The sequence below is a fragment of the Miniopterus natalensis genome, chromosome 1 (genome assembly GCF_054644295.1).
Source record: "Miniopterus natalensis isolate mMinNat1 chromosome 1, mMinNat1.hap1, whole genome shotgun sequence".
NCBI lineage: Eukaryota > Metazoa > Chordata > Mammalia > Chiroptera > Miniopteridae > Miniopterus > Miniopterus natalensis.
This window is the reverse complement of record NC_142081.1, coordinates 82,590,642-82,616,872: the sequence shown is the minus strand read 5'-3', so window position 1 is coordinate 82,616,872 and position 26,231 is coordinate 82,590,642. Positions and strand designations below refer to the sequence as shown.

Here is a 26,231-nt window from a genome sequence, read left to right as displayed (position 1 = left end):
TCTCAGGGCTGAACCTGGACCATCTAGTCCAGAATCTAGTATCCTGACTTCTGGCCTAGCGGCCTTTCAACTATGTCCTACCCATCCATGAGCAGGATCACAGGGCTTCGCTAAGTTGGGGACAGGAGCTAGAGACCCCAGGAGGGCTGTTTTGGTGTAGAATGGGGGATGTGCCATAGCACTGTGACTTCAGGGTCATGGTCATCTCTTCCATGCTCAGTAGGGCTGGTGCTTAGTACCAAGCACAGGGTTGTACTTCTTGAAAGGACTCAATATGCTGTAATTTCATGTAAGAGCATTTTCATCCTAGATTTAAATAATCTTCATATTGCTACAAACTGCAGCAGATAACGTATCATGGGAGAAGGTTAAAGAAACAAGATGAAGTTTTTCTTTTTCCTAGTGAGCTAGACAGCCTTCGTGGGTGTCAGTAGTCCTGATACGCGCTTGGTAGCATTGCCTCACTCACAGATTAACGTTTGACTTCCTGTAGTAATGTGTATTGTCCTCACCTTCACCTGGCCCTTCCTGATTTGTTTGCTTTTATGAATTAAAAATTCACTCTTCTTGGCCCGCTTGTTTAAATGGCTTGTTTCATTCTTCTGATCACTACTAACTTGTAGCTTTTAGAAATGTTCTGGAAACAAGCAGTGTTTCAGCTTATGTAAAAAGAGGGCCACTTAAAACTTGATGTAGGTTGTCACACACCCAGGGGAGGGGGGCAAGTGGAGAAACACCAGGGTCCATGCTGAGGCCTTGAGAGAGTGGGGAGAAAGCCAGAGTAAGCCGCACATGCTCCAGGTTTAAGATTTCACTTTGGTTTTCATTGTTTACACTTTCTCTATGTTGTGCCTAAGTGTAGATTTTTCAAAAATTCGTGTTGCTTGGGATTTGTTGGGCTTTTCAAACTGAGTTGATGTCAGTCATCAATTCTAGAAAATTCTTGGCTATTATCTCTTCAAATATTGCCTTTGTTCCAATATCTCTTTCCACTCTGGATGCCAAATTAAATGTATGTTAGACCTTTTAAATGTATCCTCTTTTTAATATTTTTCTTTTTTCCCCTTTTCAAGCTGAATTCTGGATAGCTTTTTTCTGACATATCTTCCAGGTCACTGATTCTTACTTCAGCTGTGATAATCTGCTGTGAACCCAGTCATTGGATTCTTTAACTTCAATGACTGTATTTCCCCGTTCGAGAATTTCTATTTGGATCTTTTAAAAAAATTTTATGTCATTTTCTACAGTTTCCAGTTCCCTGTCAAAATTTACAAGTGTGGCGTTTATGTTTCTGAATAGAGTAAGTAGCATTGTTTTATAGTCTGTGTCTAAGCATTCCCATTTCTAAAGTTTTTGTGGGCCTGTTTCCACCCTTGGCTGTTTCTATTATTATTCCTGCTCATAATGCCCTGTTTTCTTGGGTGCTTCAATTCTCTTAGTAAGCATTAGTCACTGAAACACACAAACATACAGAGTCATCCACTGCATAGCAATGTTTCAGGCCACAAGGGATCATACACCTGACATAAGATTATAACGGAGCTGAAAGATTCCTGCCGCCTAGTAATGTCGTAGCCACTGGGATGTCAACTGCAACAATTACTCGTGTGTGTGTGGCGATGCTGGTGTGAACAAACCTACTGCCAGTCATATAAAAGCATAGCACTTAAAATCATGTACAGTACATAATACTTGGTAATCATATTAAACAACTATGTTACTAGTTTATGTATTTACTATAATTTTTATCATTCTAGAGTGTACTCTTTCTACTTACATATGAAAAAATTTGCTGTAAACACAGCATGCGGTGTTATGCTCGCAGCAGCCTCATACCTCTCCTGTTTACCACATTTCCTCATTGCAACATTTTCTCTGCGCTTGATTCGATCTCTTGTTGTTTTGTACAGTGACGTGCGGTATAGGTTTGTAGCCTGGGAGCAACAGGCTGTACCATGTGGCCTAGGTGCGCAGTGGGCTCTACCGTCCAGGTTTGTGTAAGTGCGCTCCATGAGGTTCTCACAATGACAGAATTGTCTAATGACACATTTCTCAGAATGTATCCCCACTGTCATGCATATGTCATGTTCGCATGTATGCATGTATGAATAATGGCAGAATATCTTTCTAGAGAGGCTTTTCACTTGTGTCTGCCAGTTGTTGAGGGCACTTCCCATCTGAAACCACCTTAATCCAAGTGTAAAGCTTATGAGTTTCTGGACTCAGTGGTGAAGTGAACCTGTCTGTAAGACTGAGGGATAGATATTCCCCCTTCTCCCCCACCCAGGGTTTAAAATGGAGTGTGGTTTATCTGAATCCCCAACTTTGGCAGGCTCTGGGCTTTGGCCTTGTGAGGCTATCAAAACAAGATCTTATTTTCAAAGTTGTTTTTTTTCCAGATTGACAAAGACCTTCGGAAAAAAGCTTTGTGAGCTACCCACCCATGAGCAGGTGGGTTTGTCATCTCTGAAATTTGGCAGGTATTTGTTTACTACCTTTTTATTGTTTTTATACTTTTAAGAAAATAAAACAAATATTTCATCCAGCTTTTTAAGTTGTTCTTGGTAGGAGTGTTGATCTGAATTACTTAGTCTGCCATTGCCAGAAGTGAAAGTAGCAGATGACCTAGGTTCAGATCCTGGGTCTCTCACTTACTAACTAGTTGATGTTGGCCAGGTTTGTTCCCTCACCTACCAGATGTATTCATGAAACCCTAGCTACTTAACAGCGTGGCTGTAAAATTTAAATGTGAATCTTTTTGGTAAAGTGGTATAGTAACACGTTTGTTTATTATCTCTGTCGTACACTAGAATGTAAGTTCCATGAGGATGGCAAATTTATTTTTTTCACTGTTGTTTCCCCAAAAATGCCTGGTGCATAGAAGATGCTCAATAAACATTGAATAGGAGAAAAATTACTTTGTAAAGATAACCAAGCACTTAATCCAAATGCATGACTTTAAAATAAAAACATATTAGAAAAGTGTACTCTTGGGGGTCAAGCCCAAATCTTCATAACAGCCTCTACTATTTAGAAGGTCCTACTCCCTTTTATTATTTTATAAACCTGGTCGTTAGATTGATACAATCATTGTTATTTTTGTTTTAGTTCTTCCCTTGGTATTATTTTGACTAGAATCTGCCTTAAGTGAAAGTATCATATTTCATTGCTTTGTGAAAACCTGGCCCAGGCCTGCTGAACACTTGGGCTGGTTCCGGTTTTGGGCTATAAGATAATGCTGGCTTCTTCGTTTGCTGATGACAGTGAAAAGAATAAAATGTGTTTATTGTCAGGCTTTTTCAGAAGGAGTAGTGCTTATTTCAGTGCTTTCTGAAGTCTGGCATTTTCTATAATATTAACACAGTCAACGAAAACTGACCCCGAGTCTCCCAGAGGAAAGCTCAGGCTGTATCCAAAGCAGATCAGGGAAGGAGGTTGTGCAATATGAAATGCAGGGTCACTGTTAAATCCTGGTCATTAACTTCCATATTTCCTTGGACAGAAATTGTTTTAATAAATGCTCTATAAGTTATTGTGGCCACAGACACTTATTTTTTTAAACCAAGGGGTGATTTAAAAATGGTAATGCGATTTATATTAAGCCATAGAAGCTGGAGTGCTTGATGACCTCACTCCATACTCTCTTGCAACTTTTAAGAGAGATAACTAAAATAATTTTGTAATCAGAACAACTAAATAACCCAAATATGCTTTTATTTAATGATCAAATGATTGGATGAAAGAGTCCATACAGCAATAAGATCCACCATTTATTGACTGCCTTTGTGTTAGATGCTTTATAGTTACTAGTTAATTTTCTTAGAACAACCTAGTAAAAGAAATACTATTGTATTTCCATTTTCCAGATGGAAATGGAGACTGACATAGCTTATGCCACTTGCCCAATAGTTAGAGGGTGGCTGAGGCCAACTGATGGTGCTGATTCCAGAGCCCAGGCTCTTTTCACTGCTCCCTGCCCTCTGACTTCTCTTTTCATTGAAAGAAAAAATGGCCTTTCCTATTGGCAGGAGCTCTTCAAGCTGCCCTGTTTGCGCATCCTCAGGCCCATGAGGGTTGGGTGTTCATTCAATTCAATGTGTTTCTTTAGGACCCAGCACTACTTGCCCCCAGGGCTATGGGTTAGGTGACTTGAAAGGCACAAGAGCTACAAGACAGGACATATGCCTTTGGGGGCTCAATGAAGAGGTTAGACATCTGTGCAAACAGAAATAAACCACAGGAGTGGCCAATGGGAGGATACAATCAATAATTAATAATAGTGTAGGTGGGGTGGTTATGCTGGCTGAGGGAGGGAAGCCCTGACCAGCTCATCTCTCAGGACATCAGGAAACCAGGATTTAAAAGCTGAGATATAAAAGCTGAGAGAAAGCCTCCCCTGTCCTTGAGGATATCATTTTGAATTGAGGATAGTATCCAAAACCAAATTTGATGTATTTAGTCTTTTCTGAGTGTACTGGGATGGCATGAACCTGGGAATCAGGGTTGGAAAGTAAAAGATGGGAAATTCTCTTGGCTACCACCCATTTGCGCCCTTCTCCCTCCCATTTGCCATTTGTCATTTGCAGGGAAGTTTAGGGGGAGGAGGAGATGGTGGGGGGAGGAGGAGAGCACCCTGAAACTCTCCTTCCTCCTGGTTCATTTCTGGCTTGAGTTGGAGCTCCTGCCCTCTGGGAGCCATGAATACTCTGATTTCTGGTAAAAAGGCTGCCTGCACAGGGTCAGATGAAAACTTTGGGCTTTATGTGGCCACAGCAACAAGAAAGTTCCGGTGTCTCGTCCAAGGATACATGTCAAGCCAGGATTAGAAGTTGGATCCCTGGCCTGCAGGTCAGGGCTGCTGCTCATTTAATGTTCCACGTGAGTCACAGGTTCAACCAGCACAGGAGGCAACTGAGGGGCTCAGCATCTCTCCATAACCCTCAGTAGCTGGGTTGAGGGAAAGAGAAGTTTTTGTTCATGAGCTCATTCCAATCAGAATGTGTCCAGATGCCCAAATATTTGATTTGAGCCTGGTTGCTAAGAGACCTCCCACTGGGACCCAGCTGCCTGCGGGCAGGAGGGCGGTATTGGCATCACTTCAGATTTCTGCCAATTTATTTTGAAACCAGAAAATCTGGAACCTCGGCCTCCTCAAGGCAGCCACCGAGAGAGAAGAGATCTGAGTCAGCCAAGCACCAGAGGAAAAAGCCCTACTGACCTTCTGCCAGGAATCTATAGGAGGGTTTAGGATAGAATTCTTATACAGTGATTGTTTACTTGGTGTGAAATATGCTGGTTTGGTAATGAAGAATAAATTGGAGCTCTGTGCCTGGCCAATCAGGGGACATCTCGGAGCAACCTTAGGGACAAGGCTGGATTTCTGACCTATAACTGGGCATCGGGAAGGCTGCCTTGATTCAAAATCAGAGCCATACACCCAGAATCTTGGGTTTTCATTGCCTGGTGAATTAATCCTCCTAAGGGAATGCCATAAGCGAATGTGTCCTTGGTAAGGGTGTGATGAGTCAGGGCACGGGGTGATAGTTGGGGAACCCCTATTCCTCAGAAGGCAGGCAGCTGAACATAATAGGCTCACCTTGTTACTGTTTCCACTGAGTTACTGCTACTGCTTCCCCATATTACTCGCAGAATAGGACCCCCAGTCCCCCATGCAGGACCCTGGCCCCAGTGCCGCTCTCAGAGTCAGAGAGTAATCTAACAGGCCTCAAGCTTTTTCCAAGGTATTTTGTTTCTGAATTTGGCTTAAGTACTTGTTTATAAATAAAGGTTGAGAAACATAGGTTTTGCTGTTAGGATTTTTAGATGAGAATTGTAATTTGATGTGTAAAGGTCATGGCTGGTTACTCTTGACCTTCACCCAAAGCCCTCCTTTCTATTAACCATTTCCTCGGAGGCGGTATAGTTAGGCAGGTTTTGCTTTGGGCTAGGGCTGTACTGTGGGCTCCATTCTCCTCTGTGTAGATTTGTGCCCTTGGCCAGTTCTGGTGTTTTAGTGTCCTCATCTGTCAGAAGTCCTCTAGAAAGAAGTGCTTGTTGGGTTTGGGAAGAGCAGGAGGGTGCTTGGGAAAAATCAACTGGGAAGAGGAAGGAGCTTGAAGTTAAATTTGGAAACAGCAAAGGGATGAGACTGGGGCTGAGCACAGTGTTAAGTACATGATAACCAATTTCTACAGTCATTCTGGATTTGCTCTGAGAGGCTCCAATCAAGTTTGCTTGACTAAAAAGGAAGATGAGAAAAGGAGATATACGCCCAGTTCCATGAACAGAGGACTTGAATAAATAGTCTGAATGTAACAGAAAATAAGGGGGAATCACAAATGCTTCACACGGGTCTTGTGGCACCAAATCAGCAGGTAGTACAAGTTTCATCTTGCAGACCAGGGAAAAGATACCCTGCAGAATTGAAATATATCTGAATCCAGAAGGAAGACCCTTTAGTAAAGCAAGTTTTTGCTGCTAAGTCTGTGTGCTGAAGAAATACGCAAGAGATAAATTTTCCCCACCCCCCCCCCAGTGGTTAAATATACCACGTCATCTGAAGTACCAATGATTTGTTTCCATAAAAAGGCTATGATGTCACAAGGGCTGCATTATGATATCATCACAGGATCCCTTAGGCACCTGACCAGGAGAGATGGCTTCTCATTTTGAATACAAATATCCTTGCCAATGAGGAACACTGGCAGAAAGGAGGAGAGGGCCACTCCAAAAAGATAAAAGCGGCAGACAGAAGGCCAAATCCTACATGGAGATCTTGAATATTACATGAGGTATTCAGCCAAAAGCTGTCTCTTAGTTTTTTCAGTAATAATAAATGACAAAGCCTGGGGTAAAAATAAACCCACTTCCAGTGTGGTTTCTGGCTGGTTCAGTGGGAAACAGCTTTGTTAACCTTGAGGGGAAAGGATAGCTGTCTGAGATTTGGAAGCCCAACCTCTCCAGGGAGGAGAATGACTGGGGTGGGGGTGCCTCCCCCCCGAGGAGCTCCAGGGCCACTCAGACCCCCAGTTCCTCCCTCTGCCCTTTGCTCAGTTTCGATGTAAACTTAATTAGGAGAAAGGCTCTTCTTGAGGCTGGTAGTTAAACATCTGGGGTGCAGATTCCACAGACACCTCAATATGTGAACCCTGGAAAGAGCAGTTGGGCCAGGAATGCTGAGAAGCACTTAATTGAATTTTTTGCCTGGTAACTTGTGAGTGGATCCTTTGCCTATAGCTTTCCTCATTTTTAGAAACACTTGAGAAACAGAAGAACCACGGTGGCTCACAGGAGCACTTTGTCAACTTGAAGGAGCATATCCCTTTAAAAAAAATTAAGCTACACGCCATTTGTTTTTGTAAAAATATTGGTCTCCACTTGTAGGTCTCTGACTTAAATATAAAAACTATATGTTTCTGGTTACAGATTTTCATGGTTGGTTTGGAAGAGTTCATACTCACAGTGGCAAGACACTCTCGGGGTCATGCATGAGCAGGATCTGGCTTATTGATAGGTTTCCTTCAGCTAGGAAATCCCTGCCAGAAACAAGAATCTGTGTCAGTCCAAGATTATTTACATCTAATATACATGTGTCAATTTAGAGGAAGTCTTGTGGGTGGGTGTGTTTTGGTAGGATATTTTTTCTTTTTAAATCCTTCACCTTATAATCCAGGCAACCCCCCCTCGCCCCCCCAAAGAGCCAGATGTGACAGCTATTAAAAAAAAAAAAAAGGCATACTATTAATACCTCATGTTTATTGACTGCTTTTTTTTCTGAGAAGTCCATGGTGCTTTGCATATGTTATCTCATCCATCCCATATGTTGTCCTCATTTGAAGAAAGGACTGGAAAATGCCTGAAGTCAAGGAGTGTGTGAGACATCAGATAAGACCTCGGTTCTTTTATTTTGAACAGCACCTTGCTCTGGTTCCAGCACCAATATTGCAACACATGTTGTGTTTTAAAATACCCCTATATTGCACCCCCTTTGGCTGTAGCCCTATGGTAAACAGCTCTCATAAGACCCACTGACAAACAGAATTACTTGTTGGCTTGTTTCCTGTGCCAGGCTGTTTGCTAAGTCACGTTTGCATGGTGTGCCCACCTGCTCACCAATAACGTGATTCAGGGACACTGTTCTGTTGGACTGGGATGTCTGAGCAGTAGAGTGCATTTCAGAATGCTGGTAATTAGTCCGTCTTCTGCACATCCTTAGGACTTCACCCCAGACTTAAAGATTTGTTAATGACTAGAAATTGAAATCTGTTGTTGACTTCAAAAGTAGGAATGTTAGAAGTGATACTGCAATTTTCTCTGGAGCTCCTTGTCTGACTTCCTTCACAGGTGTACAGTGTTCTGTCGTGGTTAAGGCTGTGCTCCACCAGGATTAGAAAAGCAACCAGGAGCCCATACAATTTCTGTAGGTGACAGAGCCATTTCAGAAATTCTGGGGTGGGAGGGAAGGGTGGCAATGTTCTTAACCCTGATTGTCACACTTGAAGCACTTAACATTTTTATTCTTGGGCTCAAAGGAAGGACAGTCAAGGACTTTCAAAGACAGATTCTTCAAGCTTCCTCAACCCCATCTGTCTTCCCTTCTCTGCTCACTGCGCTCTAACACCCCCCCCCCCCCCCCCCGCCAGCACCACTGAACACTCACCTTCTGTGGCACCTCTGCAGTGGTCATCAGCGCTCTTGGCCAAACCCATTTGGCTTTCTCCCTTCTGGGCACATAAGATTGCACTTTCTGGACCCCTTGTGGTTGCGTGAGGCTGTCACTAGCTCTGGCGGATAACTTGAGAGTGGAAGTAGTGTGTCCCTTCCAGGGCAGGGCAATTAAGTGCTGGTGCAAGACCTGGCTGGATTCCCCTCCCTAAAGTGACCAGCAAAGTGCAAAATGGCAGCTGCTCTGCCAGCAGGTGGGCTTGAGAACCCAACTACTGAGATTTGGGGACTCTCACCATACTATTCTGATGGATAAACCTTTCTTTAATTTTTGTGCCTTCACCTATTCTTTTCCTTCTGCTTGAAATCTGCATTACCCTTCTCTGCTTGGCAAATTCTTCCAGATCCTTCCAGACCCAGTTCAGAAGTCCTGTGTTCTATGAAGCTTTTTCTGACACCTCCAGGAAGTTGGACTCCCTCTAATCTGTGCTTCCCCATCACCCTCTATGCGAAAGTCCACTATAGGCTTCATCACATTTTATTCTTGCTGTCTGTTTACATGTCTGTCTTCCTCTCTTAGACTTTGAACATCTTGAGAGCAGGCACTGTGCTTCAATCATTTTTCTAGCCAAAGTGGCCATTTCAAAGTACAAGCTCAACAGAGAAACTAAGGCACTTGGGATGGTTGATGGACACAGTTGAGGTCAGTCCACTAGTGTTACAGTTCATTGTCCCAATGTCCCCAATATACCAGAACTAGTAATTTACCAAACATTGGAAGACATTTCTTAAAATTGATTTCCCTTCTTGTTTGAACATTATTTAAGTAGCTGTTATATTTCAAAAGTAGGTGTGGTTCAATGAACTAAAAATGAAGAAAGAACATCTTACAGATTCCTATCTTTTGATAATTACCTATCTTTCTAGGAAAAAAAATATATAATTTTAAAGATATGGAGATTTGGAGAAAATCATTCTTCATGGGCAATTTTTTGAGGCCATTGTGGTTGGTTGCTTAGGCCTGGCTCTGCTTACATGAAACAGCGCATTTATTGACTCAATGCCTTCAATTTTTGTGAATGTATTTATGTACATCATCAAAGGTGCCTCCCTCAGTTGTTTGGAATGTACCATTAAGTTAAAATATTAGTTGGTGAGATTCTATTTCAATGTCTGTTGTAGATCAGGGTAAACAATCAGGGGAAGTCCCATTTTTATTTAGGCCTAGTTCCCCATATAAGAGGCAGCATATTTACTGTTTTTAGTGTCCTTAATTTTATGACTGCACCTGTGTATATTACCAAATGCACTTTGAGTTTAGACTCTTAATTCTAACATGAACTGACAAAATTGTGTTTCAACGTCAGCTGTAGAATCAGCAAAATATGGGTCTGGGAGAATGTCAAGAAAGGCCCCACACTTGTTTCGAGTCTAAGGTAGAAAGGTAAGGGCTAATGTCCACTAGGTAAATATCCAATGGGATATGTTCACTTGAGGTTTGAAAAACTAAAACTAAAAAAGAAAGCCCAGTAACTCCCCCCCCACCCAGTACATTTAGCAGTCATTTGATTCTCCTGTTTTGGTTTTTAAAAACTGTCACTTCTCTTTATTGACTTTGGGTGGTGGGCACACAATGCAATATACAGATCACGTATCATAGAAATGTACACTTGAAACCTATATAATCTCATTAACCAATGTCACTCCAATAAATTTAATAAATAACTAAAAAAAGATTATTTTTACATTATGGTGGACATCTATCATGTTTGCCTGTTCAGAATTCAATCCTCCTCCTAGTAACAGCTTCTCAGTGTTAAGCTGATGACTTTGAGTAACTATGATAGAGGACAATAGTGCAATAGTTGAGGGCAGGGCTCTGGAGTCAGGCGGCTTGGTTTCATCCACTCATGCTGTGTGACCAGGGGTGTGTGACTTAACCTTTCCAAATCTTGGTCTCCTCCTCTTTAAAGTGGGAATAATGATATTACCTACTTCACAGAATTGGTGTGAGGATTAATAAATAAATACGATAAAGCACTTAGAATAAGGCCTAGTAAATGTTAGCTATTATAAAATTTTTACATGACAATGTGATTTCCTTAGGGATGTTATAAACATATCTTCTGGCTATAGAAGTCTGCAGCAGGCTGATCTATTTTATGCATGTGACTTCACTTTTTTTCTTTCTGAGAAAGCCAAAGGATTTGATTAGAACATGAGTAGTTTTTCTAGGATGTGCCTTGATAATGATCATCCATATATTTTCTGATACATTGTGTGACCCTTCAATCTATAGATTGAAGTCTTTCTTCATTTCTGGAAAGACATCTTTCAATATTTTTTGTTCTACTACTGCAGTCTTTTCAGAAGGGATACCATTTATGCATATATTGAACTTCCTTTGTGTTTCATATAACTTTATAGCAAATCTTTGTTTGTTTCCATTTTATTTTCCCATTACAGTTGTCTTTTGGTATTTGTGGGGGATTGGTTCCAGAACCCCCCACAGCTGCCAAAATCTGCAGATGCTCAAGTCCCCTATATAAAATGGTAAAGTATTTGCCTATAGCCCAGGTACATTCTCCCATATACTTTAAGTCATCTCTAGATTACTTCTAATACCTAATACAATGCAAGTGCTATGCAAATAGTTGTTATATTGTATTGTTTAGGGAATAATGACACGGAAAAAACCTCTGCACATTTTAGTACAGATGCAGCAGTCATAGGCCTAACTAACTACGTAGTGCATGTCAGCAACAAGGTAATTTTAAAAATATATATATTTTTGATGTGAGGTTGGTTGAATCTGAGGGTGTGAAACCCTTGGAAATGAGGGCTGACTGTTTTCTTAATTTTGTCCCCTGTATCTCTCTTAAGGAGCGGTCCTTATACATTTCAAGGTTTTTAGCAATTTCCCTTGTGCCATTTCCAGTGCAGTCTTTATATCTATGGTTGTTTTGTTCATGCTTGTTTCCTGAGCTGCTCCAGCTCATGTTTTAATTTCTTCTGTTGCCTTGCCCTATATTTCCTGAGCAAATGCATCTTTGCTTTAAGTTCCTGTTTTCTACAAGTAAATTTTTTTGGTAAATTATATACTTGAATATAAATTTTACCTATTCTCCAATAAATTTTTTTCTTGAGTTGATTCTTCATTGCCATTTGTTTTTCCTATTTCTTCACTTTTTTTTTTTTTAATTGGAGGAATTTTGTAAAGATTTTGTTCTGGTTCCACCTTGATTTTTAATCATGTGAACTAGATGAGTTCTTCCATGAAGAGCTATTTGTAAGAGGCTCATGTTAACGAGTGGGCCTTAGACATTTTCCAGTCTAGCTGGAATTTTCCTTGGATCATGCTCAGGTTCTTTATGACCCAAGTTTGTGACTGAAGGTTCTTTTAGCCTGTACTTTTTTGAATAGAGATCTGAAAGGGCCTTGCTGAGTCCCTCTTCTCAACCTTGCCTCCTTGCCAGCCTGCTTTTTATAAAGGTGGCAGTTCTGCGTGATTCCTTATTCAGCTATGCTTTTCCTAGGTGTTATTGTAGTACTCTGTCAATGGCTCGTTAATCATCAACATATAGGAAATATGCTCAAGTAACTCTCTTTTCACTATTTCTAAGAACTAAGTACACAATTTAAGATGCCAAAATTTTTGCAGCATTTGTGAGAAGAGGCCTCAAACATCAAAGTGTTGTCAAATAATCTATTCGAGGTGAAACTTTTAACAAGGCAACGTTTTTTTCCATGCAATAATTTTCGTCCAGATTTAAACAAGTTTTTCATGTAGGGTGTATATATATGAGGCCACCTAATAAAAAAATATTTTTTTTGACCAATGTTTTTGGACCAAATAGTTCTTAAATTTTCAAAGGTTGATGATATTCTGGATAAGCTTTTCATCATGTTAAAAACAACAGCAACAACGCTGATTTACAAGTCCTAAAAATCACTGATCCTTAGGCAAGGAGCAAGGGGGAGATAGGAAAGATCTGTGTAAGAAGGAGACGAAGCGGGAAGGGAAGGAGGAAGGAATTTGAGGTGCTTATGGTGGGGTGCGGTGGGGCGCGGGAGGGGATCACCTGGGCTCTCAGTTATGCCTGGTTCCTACTCTTCACACCTAACCTTTAAGCCAAATAAAAGATATTATAGTTCTCCAAATATACTGGGAGGTGCAGTTAGCCTCAGATTTGGGTGATGTGTCCTCACCTTGAGAGAGGTTCTCAGTAACCCGTCCTGGAAGTTGGGTTTGTCAGTTCGGTTTGTTTCTAACAGCCAAGTAATCCCCTATTTGCTTTCCTCAGCCTGGAGAGCCTCTGAATGAGACCACCCGGAGGTGTGGCGCGACCACGCCAGGCTGACCTCCTGGGGTCAGGGAAGGGTTGGGGACCCCTGCGGGTCCAGACCGTTCCAGGAGACCAGATAGCCTGCATTCAGCTTTTCGGAACCAGCAGAAGGTGCTGGGTGAAGTTTCCTTTTCAGGGAGTAGAATTTTTCTCTCTCTCTCTTTTACAGTGAAATTGGAACGTACTGGGAAAATGGGACAGGTGTCGCCAATCAAGAGTCGGGGCTGTTTACCCAGCGCAGCCTAGGGGGCCGTAGGGAGTGACAGTCTTGATACAGGGGAAACTATAATTTTCCGGAACAAGAGGCAGTCCCCGCAGGCTGGGCGGGGGGCTGTTTGTAGATGGCCCCTGACAGGCGGACGGGACGGGGGTGGGCTGTCGAAGCGCAGCTCCGAGCAGCAGGCCCGAGCGCACCCTGGGTTTGTTTCCCCAGCGCGTGTGTCCCGGCGCCGGGACTGCCGCCCGGGGACCTGCGACGCCGGTGGGGCCCAGGAGGGCGTGGGGCAGGGGTGCCCTTTCCATAGTCTCTGGGTTTGCGAGGCTGCGGAGCGGCCGCAGGAGGGGGGGGAACCAGGCGGGGCCGAGCGGAGCGAAGGCGGCCCGGACCCGCTGGCCGCTCCCGCCCGGGGCTGGGGCAGCCCGAGAGGCGCACGAGGCCCGCGCCGGGCGGGCACCGAATCCACCGCCGCCCAGCAGCCAAATCATCCCGGGAGTTTTGCTCCTAGAGGGAAACCCAGGCAGCGCCTGGCAGGTCCTGCGCGTCCCCGGTCCGGAGGCTCCCAGGCTTTCTCGTCGCGACGAGGTCCCTTCCCCCGCCCCCCTCCCGGCAACAATAGGGCGCCCGCGCCGATTTTGGTGCAATGCGAATTAGCTCCAGTCGCCCAGTGGGGAGGGACTGACGAGCCCGCGGAGCGCGGGTCCCGCGGGCGCCGCGGCCCGAGTCTACGCCCACCTGGGTTGGCTACCCAGCCGCCGCCTCGGTCGCCATAACAACCGGACCCCGCCCTCTGGACCCGCGCGGCCCCGGGTCGGCGGGGCTCGGGCTCTCACGGGCCAGTGCCCCGGACCCGAGAGGGCGCCCAGCATCCCGCGGCCTCGCGTCGCCGCCCCCGCCGCGCTCCGCTGCCGCTGAGACGACGCAGAGGCGCCCCCGTCCGCCGCGGGGGAGGAAAGCCCTCGAGCCCCCGAGACTTGACAGCCGAATTCACAAAGCACCCCAGGGGCCGGGCTCCCCGCGCGCGCCCCTGTGCCCCCGGCCTGCTGGGTCCCCCGCCAGCCCCCTCTCAGGCTCCAGGGCGCACGCGGCGGCCGGGAGCGTGGCCCGTGGCTGACGGCGCTCGGGGCGCAGGACATCCCCGAGGGCGGCAGCGCGCGGGAGGCGGGAGGAGGGGGGCGGCCGGGGCCCGCGGGTGGGGCGGGGAGTCCGCAGGAGGAGGAGGAGGAGGAGGGAGCAGGCGGGCGGCCGGGAGGCGGGGAGGCGGAGAAGGGAGGCAAGAAAGTAGCAGAAAGTGAGGCTGGCAACCCGCGGCGAAGAAGCCGGGCGAGCGACGGCGGCAGGAAGTCTGTGCCTGAGACAGGCAGAAATACGAGCCAGGGAGGGACCGCGGCTGCGGCGAGAGTGAAAGAGGAAACTGCAGAAGAGGAAGCTCTGCCGCAGCAGCGAGGCTCCTCCGGCTCCCGCGCCGCGCATCCCCGCGCCGCCAGCCCGACCCCGGGGACACCCGCCCGCCGCCGCCCGGCGCCCCCTCCTCAGCGCGCCCGCCCCGCGCGCCTCCCGCCCGCGCCGCCTCGCCGCTCGCCGCCCTCGGCTGCCATGGCCCGGGAGACCTGCGAGAGCAGCTCCTCCTGGAAAAAGCAAGCGGAGGACATTAAGAAAATCTTTGAGTTCAAGGAGACCCTCGGAACGTAAGTGGGGACGGGGGAGGCGGTGGAGGGGGCCGCGGCCGCGGGAGCTCGGGCGGCTCGGCTGTCACCGCCGCCGCAGGAGCCGCAGGAGCCGCTGGCCGCCACGTCCCCATTGTGGGTGCTCGGCTCAGAGGAGCGCCCCGCGCCCAGCGCGTGGCCTGCGTCCCCGGTGCGGTGGGCACGGCTCCGGGGCGGCGGAGCTCTGGGCTTCGGGAGGACGGCCCCGGCGGGCGCCTTGCACTTCCCCTGACACCGCCGCCCTCTCGCCTTCTTTCTTCCGACGCGTGACTGTGGGCTGAGGCGGTGGGTCTGCCTGTCGGCTGTGCGGCTTACTCACCGCGTGCAGGGGCGCGCCGTGTGAACGAGAGACGCGGTCATGAGAAAACCGGGCTGCGGTCATTCCCGTTTCTGTGCTTCCATCACGTAGTCTTACAGAACTGCCATCTGCACGTAGTCGGTGTGGGCAAGACTTTGGATGGCCGCGCGAGGGTGGAAGGGAGGGATTTCGCAGTGTGCAGGGTCATGTGTGGGCACACGCGCCTCGCCTGAGCGCGTGGCCATCGCGGAGGCGCAGCCACGCGGGCTGGGGTGCGTGTCTCCGAGGGAAGGTCTGTGCGCGCCGCTGTGCAGGCGGTTTCTCTCCAGGGCTGCATTTCGTCCGGTGCTGGTGGCTGCGTCTCAAGAAAGAAAGAATCCCAAGTCGAGGGCATGAATGCGGCCAGCGTGTGCCGCTCTGCTCAGCTGCTGCTCCCTTTCTGCCCTGGAGTTGGTTTTGTTTTGTTTTGTTTTGAGCGCCAGAGAATAGGTGGGGAGGCCGATGGTGGAAGGGAATCAGGCACTGCTGGATGAATCTGAAGTTCAGGTTGTTTTCTCCCCTCCTGTGATCAGTATCTGCTGCTGATCAGCATCTGTCAGTATATATTGGCACACAGGTGCTGCATGAACTGGGCGTTTGGCAGGGATTCCTGGAGGTGCCCACTAGGCTGGGAAGAGAAAAAGGAGGTGTTTCTAGGGTAAATCACTGTGCTCTTTCTTTCCTTTCTTCCTTTCCCTCCTTTACTTGTCTTTTTGTTTGCTTTTCCAGAACCATATTTTCAAACCCAGATTGTCTTATGCTCCGTACCCAGGGTCCATTGCAATTGTTTGGCCATTTTCGCCACCCCAGCCCCCAATATCTGCATTGGGTTTCCCAGAAGCAAGTAGTGAAGGTGGCCTTCCTAGCCAGCCTTCTGACTTCTGGGAAAGTACACTTGCTGGGGTAGAGAACAGGGTCTCCCAGCTTTTGTGCTTTGCTTCAGGGAGGGCACCTGTGGGTCTATACCTTCTACCTTTCTTGCCGTGAAAACAGAACAGACTCAGTCTGTTCATAACCAGGGGTTTAAGGCTGCCTCTCAGCATGGCCGGTTAAGGAGTGAGTTTTGGAGAGAACTTTTGAAAATTGCCATTGAGGTTCATTTGGGTTTGGGGTTGTGACTCTGAGATGCTCAGGCTACGGAGAAATGAGAAGCGAGGAGTCCTTACTTGTGGTTCCTACACCAATTATGTGACTGTGGGTCAGGGGACTGGGGAGAGTGGTGTCCCTTCATGTGAGAATGCATCCCTTTGCATGGTGTGTCCCAACCTGAGCCCCCCTCACTAGTCTCTCTGCCTGCAGCCTCCAGGTGGACTGATGCAGTGTCCCCTAAGTGACTCCTGCTCCTGGGAGAGCCCCGCAGACGCACCTCTGCAGTGGCAGGTTTCTGAGGCTCAGTGAGCTGTGGCTTCATTGAGTGGCTCCTGCTGTCGCAGGAGCTGCTTGGGGATGACTGCGGTGGTTTCTGCCTCTGGGAAGAATGGGATTTGTCTTCTGGTGCTGGAGACACTGTAGAGCTCTTGCAGTACAACCTCTTAGATTCTGGCCATGTTCCCCCTGAACTTGCGTATGGGCCTCTCTTTTGGGGTTCCAAAGCTTTGCCTTCTGCTTAAAAAGAATTTGTTGAAAAGGAGTTTCCCACTCAGGTCCTGTAGTGCTGACAGGAGTTCTAGAAGAATGAAACAAACAATAAAATGATCAAAATGTTTTTACTCAATGACGTAATGATAATAATAGTAATCATGTGTGACTTTATTAATTGAAATCTAAGTAACAGGCATCATTCTAAGTGCTTACATGTATTAACTCATTTTACTCTCATAATAATCTTATGAGATAGGTATTTACTATTGTCCCCAATTGGCAGATGGGAAAACTGAGGCAAGAGAGAGTAAGTGACCTGCCAAACATGAGCTAGTTATTAAGCGGTGTAGCTGATACTTGAATCTAGGCAGAACAACTCATGATTATCCATATGGGGTTGAGCCACTTCATGGATTATGTAATGGCAAATGTTTAATAACTGTGACTTAATTTTAGTATTTGGAAAGCTAGTCTTAATATTAATGTAAAGAACATATTTGTGGGGTAACCTGTTATCTAAATCTGTAACATTTCAAAGCTTTTGGATTATCAACATTGTCTCTTCAGACTTTCCAGAAGTGGTCTGAAGTTCCGGATGCTTGTTTCACCCTAGTTCATGTCCTGAGTCTAAACAGAGAAGTCATTTCTGGTCCCGTCAGTGTAGATATTGAGTAATGAAATCCAGCATAAATCAAAGGCATTGGTGATTACGACCGGGATTTATTTCCAAGGTACCCTGCAGGCCCAATCATTTTGTTGCACCTTCACCATCTGCCTTTAAGATCCTAAGGCAGGAAAGCCCTCCCTGCCAGAGCCAGACTGTCCGTTTGCAGTGTTAAAATGCTTTTCAAATAAAGCATCGGGAAGGCCTGCCAAAGCTTGTCATTTGATATTTGACTCCCTGATCCAGGTACCGTTCCTTGCAGAGCAGAACACTTACTGTTGAAGCTTAAGGGTCTAGCTATTTAGTCCGTGTGGTCAGAGGGCCCTTGCTGGAGGGTGAGGCCAAACGAGAGTGAAGGCTTGCCCAAGAGAGTGGGAAAAGAGGCTCAGGAAGCAGAGGACAGCTGAGGGGAAAGGATGGCCTCTGTGGTTTGGGCCTAGGTTAGCAGACACACCTCTGACTCGGGCCTCAAGACAAATCTCTTACTTAACCTGTGGGCTGCAGTGTGGCTTCCTTTTAGAGGGAATCCTGGAACCTAACCTTACCACCTGATAAGGTAGTTAAGGCTTAATTACTATTTATTAATCAGTGACATGTTTTCTGATCCTTGACACACTGTGAGAGCAGATAAATGCTGTGTAACAGCAAATTAGGAGTGGTAAATATTAATGCTGGTGTATTTGCTGAGGTTCTTCAGGCCACCTCTACTGTAGATATCTTTTAACAACTTCCGAAACAAGAAAATGAATACATGCTGTTTGGGGAAGCCTACAGAGGGGAAGAAAGCCTTGGCATGGTGTCCAGGAAGTACCCTGGACTCACGGAAGTCACTCATGTAATTTCCACATCATGAACAGCATCTGGAGGGAGAAGGCCTCAATACTTCTTCCAATAGAAGTATTTCCCCTGGAGTATAGAAACTGGCATGTCCTAGAGAACAGTCTTCATCTCCGTGGGGTGTGAATACATGCTTTTCTTATAGACTAAACATTTTACGTGGAAGTAATTGCTGCCTGTAGGGGGCTGGAGGAGGCGCCGTGGAGGATGCGAGCCTGGTTCCTGGTCTGGCCCTGCCACGAGTGGGGGGTGTGGCCCGTGGGTTGGCTGGTCACTTGCCAGCCTCCTCACCTCTAGAATCAGGTAGGCAGGGGAGATGAGGCAGTTCTCACGGGCCCCTGCAGCCCTGAACCTAAAGCTCGCCTGTACAAGGCACTCGTATTGTTCTTCAGGAGCTTTCCGCGCATGGCCAGGTGCACCTGATTCCTGTTTGGAGGGACAGTTTTGTGCCCAAGCCAGCAGCAGAGGGAGACTGCTCAGGACAGGAAGTCTTATCCTGCTGATGCCAGCAGCACCGTGTGTTCTCTTTTTCATTAAGTGAGAGCCCGCTGGGTACTGCTTGAGGAAGGGTACAAATAGAAGTTTCTGTGGGGCAAGCACTGTCTTTTCTCACTAGTATGTATAATACACTCCTTACCAGATCTGAGATTGCTCAGTCAGTGCACCTGCTGAGGACACAGATGATGGATTTGCCTGGAGGCCCAGGTGGAAAACACTCAGCTGTCCTTTTTGGGGTGTATGGAGGGGGAGAGAGGGAGAATGCAAAGGTACTGGAGGTGGTTGGTATGTTTGACTGCCTGGAGTTGTAAATAGTATTTATTCTGGGATTACTCTGAATTTTAGAGCCCCGGAGAAGTATTTGAAAGCATATTACCTGGAGGAAAATAAGGGCAGGAAGTCCCTAGGTTTCTACCTGAGGGTATCCCAGCTTCAGTATTTGTTAGAAGCTTGCATTTCTCAGAGCCCCCCCCCCCGCTTCTTCCTTTTCTTCCTCTTTCTCCTCCTCCTCTTCTTCCTCCTCTTCCTCCTCCTCCCCTCTTCCTCCTCCTCCTTTTCCTCCTCCTCCTCCCCTTTTCCTCCTCCTCTTCCTCCCCCTCTTCCTCCTCTTCCTTCTCTTCTTCCTCCTCTTCCTCCCCTCCCCCTCCTCCTCCTCTTCCTCCTCTTCCTCTTGTTCCTCTTCCTCTTCCTCTTCCTCTCCTTCCGAGGCATGATATCATTCAGCGTCTCGTACATTTAGAAATATCTATTGAACATCTATATTCTAGGCAGTGAACAGACAGCATGTTATACAGTGTGCACATTACCGGGAGAATAAATCAGGGAAAAGGGTTTTTTTGGAGTGGGAGTGATTGCAGCTTGAGGCAGGGTAGCCAGGAAGCTGGTATTTGAATGAAGATCTGAAGGAGCCATGAGGGTGGCTGATGTCGAATATGCCAGTTGGAGGGGAGAGCAAAGGCTGGGGGCCTGAGGTGGGAGTGTGCCCGGTGTTTTTGAGGCCTGGTGTTCAAGGAGCCCAGTGTGGCTGGAACTGAGTGATCATGGGGAGGAGAGCGGGAGCTGAGGTGCGGGGCATGGCAGGGGTGGGGGTGCCGTAGAAGGGAGGTGGTGGGGAGCTCACTAAGGCCTTATAGACCATAGTAAAGGTTGCCTTTGCTCTAAAGAATTGGAGAACATCGGAGGGTTGTGAGCAGAAGAGTAACTTGATGTGACTTAGGTGTGCCCATCATGGCTGTGGTTGCTGTGTTGAAGGACTGGTGGTCTCAAGGGTGGAAGGCCATTGGGAGGCCATTGCAACGATGCAGGGGAGACATGGTGGTGGGTAGGACTGGGGAGTAGCGATGGAAGTGATGAGAAATGGTTGGATTCTGGATCTATTTGGAAGGGACAGCCAATGGGAATTGCTGGTGGACTGGATGTTGGATATGAGATTCTCCAAGACTTCTGGGTTGAAAGAATGGTGCTGTTGGTGGTTTGGGTCAGTTTTTCCAAGGATTTTTGGGAAGCTCTTGGGAACAGTTTAGAGGGTAAGCTCATGCCTTTTGGAATTCTGGGCTCTTCTTGTGAAGGACTGCTGTATTTTAAGGTGGATCTCCTTCCTCCCAAGTGCTTGTGTCTGGAAAGGGCTTCTGAAGTATCTCCTCTTCTGCCACAGAGGGAAAGTTGGGATAGGCTGGGCATTCTGGCAGCTGGAAGAACTGCTTAACTTTCCATGAGAATGCTGGGTTTTGCCTTTGGAATTATAGATCTAGATCACTTTGACAGTAGGCCTAGCACCTATAATTTCTCACTTGATTGGGGAATTTGCAGCCCAAAATTTCTGTGAAAAATAATAAATATGAGAACTCGAGCTCCTCTTTTCTTTGATAGGATGTATTATACTGTTTTTGGAGAAGAAAAGCCAATAGTTTTTCTTGATTGAAAAGAGATAAAATCTCTAGTGTCCATATTGACTAGTAGGGTGGTGTTTGGGAAATTGTATTTTTGGATAGAACTTGTCCCCAGAGGGGCTAATGAGGACTGTGTCTCAAGTAGGAATTTCTGGTTCAAACTTGGCAACTGAATAGGCAATAATCAGGCTTGGCAGGTGGACATTAGTGTCCTCTCCAGGGAGGACTTTAGGGGTTAATTTGTTGAGTTTTTCTTTGGCTGGGTCTCCGTAATTCCCTGTAATCTTTCCTTTCCCCCAGATAAATCTCCTTAAATCTCCTCCAGTCTCTCTCCTCCTCTCTCCTCTGGGAGGGCTTAGGCATTGATCCAGTGGGGGATTGTCACATCACTGGTCAACTTGCACCCAGAGTGGCTGACCCCAGGACCTCAAGCCTCCGTCCTTACCAGATTTCACAGGAATGATCTGGGAGCGTAAAGCCCCCCTGTGGGACACATTTCTTTAATTGAGGAGCTGCTGATGGGTGGCCAGCATGAAGCCCAGTGCCCTAGTCAATGACCCAAATTTATTTTCTGACTCAAAATGCCCAATCCAGTGCTCATGTGACTAAAACAGGAGGACATGTGGACTCTGGGAGAGATGCCATCAGGATCCTCTTTGCCAGTTCATGTTGGTTATGCCCCTTTGACTTTCTGTGGTGCAGGAGGTCACTTTCTCCTTGAACTCATTTTTTATTAGATCCTTCTTGATTTAAAAAAAATGTTTATTATGCAGTGTATGAATTACTGAAGCTCCAGTGAGACCAAGAGTAATCTCCAAATGGATACCACGGCAGACCAAATTCATTCCACGTCTCCAGCAATCAGCTGTGTGTCTTGTGCTGTTTTTCCTACTATTTCAGCAGAACACAGAAACAGAGGGATTCTGTGTCTTGGAAAAACCAATCTTGAGGATAAATCTTTAAGACAACATATTGGCTGAGGTCAGGTCTGGGAGGCATCAGGAGGCAATGAGTAGAAATAATGGAAAGGTGGTTCCAACACAACCACTCATACTGTAGTATCTGGAGAGGCTCCTTAATCTTTCCCAGGTAAGATGGAGATGGAAGTTGCTGCCTTGTGCTGTCTCTTTGCAAGGGTCCAGTGAAGTATATGAGTTGCCTGGGACATAATTGGGATTGAGTAAATAGCAACTGTCATCAAATTTAGCTGCCTTCAGCAGCTGTGGTTGAGGTTGACTACCTGAGGATATTTAGGGCCAGTACAATGGGAAGAACATGTCAGTATCTGTTGGAAATTGATTTTGGAAACTCTTGTTGGGATTATGCAGAATGGTGCATATTTAACCTCCTTCCAAATTGAGGTGAGAAATCATCACAAGTCGTCAGTCAGCTAGGGAAGGACAATTGCTGGTTGTTCTCCACTGCACTGTGCTGAGCAGCTAAGAATGTAGACTCTGAGGTCACAGGATATGGATGCAAATCCTGGATCCACTGCCTCCTAGCTATAAGGTTTTGGGCAAATTATCTTGCCATTCTTAGCTTCATGTCCTCATTTATAAAACAGGATAAGACTAGCACTTAATCTCAGGGTTGTAGTGAGGATTAAATGAGGGCGCACAGAAACTATTTAGTATAGTACATGGCCCATGAATATGTCCTCAGTAAATGCTGGTTCTCTCTCATTAGTCCCTGTGGTGCTGGAACACTGCTCCTCAGAGGCCATTTGCACAGATTTGGATGGTCCATTGAGCCATTCAGCGTTTGCTCCCCACAGGAGGGTGATTAGTTCATATAGTGCTAGCATTAACCAAGGGGCTCAGTCTGAAACATCCTCTGGGCCAGCTTGTGTGGTGGAGTGACCTAGTTTGCCATATATCACAGGCTCATTCTTTCCTCTAGTTATCTCATCAGCTCTGCCTCTCTGCACCTCTCCTGCACCCTGAGCTGGTGTGTGTGTGTGTCAATCTGTCCCTGTCTACATCAGCTTGTGCAAGAGTCTTTTCTAACTGTACTTTCTGTCTCCTCAAATGGCACTGAGGTCTTGGTGCAGCTGTGGCCCTTCTTCAACTTAGACATGCTTTTTCTTAAACAAGCAATTCACTGAGAATTGCTTCAGTGTTTCTGCTTTGTTTCTTATAGAAAATAATGTTTTGATTTATTAAAAGGACTTAAGTAACTTTTTTTTTTACAGTACCTTTACATTGTGGAGTTTTGTAGTTTAAAATCTAGATGTACTGAATGTGTTTTAATATGAGCATATTTAAAAATGGCAGCAAGTATATGCATATACCACATGAACATAACAGTTTATTGAAAAACATCCTTGTAGCGGACGGTTGCGGGGGGGGGTGGGAGATCTCAGAAGATTAATTTCCCAGGTCCCAGGGTGTAGATATGATCTTGGGGAGCTGATGTCTGAATTGGGAGATATCCCTCATCTTGATCTGTCTGTTTTAGCCCTTTTGATAGCCATACAAGGTCTTTGGGTCACAATTTATTAGGACCTCTGTGACAGGGTGAGCAGGGAAAGAGGAGGCTCCCGAATTTAAAGTAGTTGATATTACCACTCGTCAAGAGGACTTCTCTCTGTCTTTCGTGACCACAACACACATCACTGAAATTGCTTTTACACCAAACTGGATTTAGTGCTGTAAATGGATACCTAACGGTTTCAGATTCATTCAAACCTCAGACAGTCCCTGACACTCCTGCCTACCTCCTACACAACTCTGTCCCCTCCCATTGTGGCCCACAGTGTTGTATGGGAAAAAACCCCCACAACAAAACACCCCCAAACCTTGTAGCTTTAGAAAACTTGTGGGTGGAGGGAAGAGCAGCTGTGCACAGCGGCAGGTCTGGTGGAGTGAGGGAGGTGGCAGACACCCCAGGCAGGAACCGTGTCTCCTGCTCCCAGATATCTTCCCATATACAGGGAGGGGCAAAAGTAAGTTTACAGTTGTGAGTACTTGAAATAAAGTTCATTCTTGTATTATTATTTATTATTGTATTATTTTCCTACAAACAACCGTAAACCTCCTTTTGCCAATGCTTTGTATGAGCTGACACTTCTTTAACCATGATAAAAATGACTGTTTGAAATTTGCCTTAAAACATTAGAAGATATAAATATCTTCAGATAGGTTGAGGGACCAGTCATTTATTATGTAAGGAATTTTAAAGAAAGTACATTGTCTCCCACACTTAACCGGAAAGAATTAGTGTTTGAATGATAGACAGTAGGGAAAATAGGTAATTCTAGTCTTGGAACTTTGGAGAAACGGAGGAGGCTCAGATGGGTTGCAAACTGGGAGGGGCTGGGTGAGGCACCATGGGGAGAGGACCCAGGCCCACTGACCTCAACCATCACAAAACTGGGTCCTCGCTGGCCTTGGCCCTGGCAAGGGAGGACAGCATGGTGCTGCCTCTGTGATCTTTCCCTCCTTCCCTGCACTGGCTCCGCTCCCAGGACCAGGCCAGGACTGTTAACACTGTAATTTAGCCGAAGCAGGGACTCAAGTCTTCTCTGGGCCTGAGTAGGGTCCTGACTACTGTGAAGATTTTCACTTCTCTACGAAAATATACCTCTAACAACATTAAGCTTACAGTGGACTTTTGGAGCAGACCTTGAGTAAATGTTAGGGACAGCCTGCTTCTGGCAATAATGTACAAGAATGATACTGGTTGGATTTTTCCTACCTGTGTTAGGTCAATAAAAATGGAGTTTGTGGTCCTAGTCATGATTAAAAAATATTGTTCGCTTTTTGTGGTGCTTTTTCCACTCCCTTGATACTGGGATATGATATTAAGACCTAATATTTGTGTGTGTATTTTAAATTATGGTAAAAATGCATAAGATTTATCGTCATAACCGTTTTTAAATGTGTAGTTCAGCAGCATTTAGTAGATTCACACTGTTGTGCAACCATGACCGCCGTCCATCTCCAGAACCTTTTTGTCTTCCCAAAGGGAAACTGACCCCTGCTAAACACTAAGCCCCCATTTCCCCTCCCCCACCCCCTGGCAACCATCATTTTGCTTTCTGTGTCTATGAATTTGATTACTCTATGTACCTCATGTAAGTGGAATCATACACTATTCTTTTGTGTCTGGCTTATTTTACTTAGCATAATGTCCCCAAGGCTTATCCACATAGTACTACGTGTCAGAATTCTCTTCTTTTTAAGGCAGAATTATATTCCATTCTATGGACCGCCCACATGGTGTTTATCCATTCATCTGTCCATGGACACTTGGAGTTGCTCCTACCTTTTGGCTCTTGTGAAGAATGCTCCTGTGCACGTGGGCATGCACATATCTTGTTGAGTCTCTATCTTCAGTTTCTTTTGGTTATACCCAGAAGTGGAATTTCTGGATCATATGGTAATTCTAGGCTTAATTTTTGAAGTACTGCCATACTGTTTTCCATAGCTGTGTGGTGTTTTGCAGTTTGCAAAATGTTTTTTTTAATCCTCACCTGAGGATATTTTTTCATAGAGAGTGGAAGGGGGGGAGAGAAACACCGATGTGAGACACATCGATTGGTTGCCTCCTGCATGCACCCTCACCAGGGCCGGGGACGAGCCTGCAACCGAGGTATGTGCCCTTGTCCAGAATTGAACCCGGGACCCTTCAGTCCACGAGTTGATGCTCTAACCACTCAGCCAAACCGGCTAGGGCATTTGCAAAATGTTTTTAGGGTACGTGTGTGATTTCTTCTGAGTCTTAGAGCAGCCCTGTGAGTGGGCAGCAGTCATTGCCCTCATTTTAGAGATAAGAAAATAGAGGTTCAGAGAAGATATATGACTCAGGTGAAAAGGTTGCTAAGTGGCAGGTGGAGATGGAAGGCTTCTGACTCCCAAGTCAGTGCTCTTTTCTCACATGGCATGCTGCTACAAGCTGGTTAGTGGAGCCGATGGGAATAGAGAATACTGACGGGATTAGGAAAATGCCCCCTCCTTCTGTGGACTTGTCATGGTACGGTAAGGAGACCATATGATTCAGTTGTGTTCTGGTAAACCAGCTCTGATTTATAATAATTGCCAATTTCCATGATGTAGATACTCCCACTTGGAACAATTTGAAGCCCATGGTTTAACAACCTGCCGCAAAATTCTTGAATTAGGCTCTTATGAGTGGGCACGAGGTGACACGAACACACCTCTGAAGGAAGTAGAGTCAGGAGACACGAGTTTAGTCCCCGCTCTGTCATTTAGGAACTGTGGAATCCTGGCTTTATCTTCTCTACGTCTTGATTACCTTGTTTGTTAAATGGGGATAATTATACCTGAAGTGTACCTGCTTACATTACAGACTGTTTTAAGGCCTGAATGAGATAAATATGTGTAGTAGGCTTTATACAAATAGAAGGTATTATTGTGTTATGAAGATTATAGCTTTAAAAATATTTCTTTCTCATAAATATTAGTATCATGTACTCTTTCAAACCTGGCTATCTTTGGAGCAGGATTTCCATAGAAGCTGGGCCATAGTCA

General features: G+C 46.0%; 1 protein-coding gene across 1 annotated transcript in view; it reads left to right on the top strand.

The window, feature by feature from the left end:
* Nucleotides 1–14,796: 14,796 nt before the first annotated feature.
* The window catches only part of CAMK1D (calcium/calmodulin dependent protein kinase ID), a 365,679-nt gene continuing 354,244 nt past the window's right edge, over nucleotides 14,797–26,231 (top strand). The window contains exon 1 of the mRNA XM_087823615.1: nucleotides 14,797–14,915. Coding sequence (XP_087679741.1) covers nucleotides 14,824–14,915 — 92 coding nt within the window. The 5' untranslated portion in view covers nucleotides 14,797–14,823. The remainder of the gene's footprint in view (nucleotides 14,916–26,231) is intronic.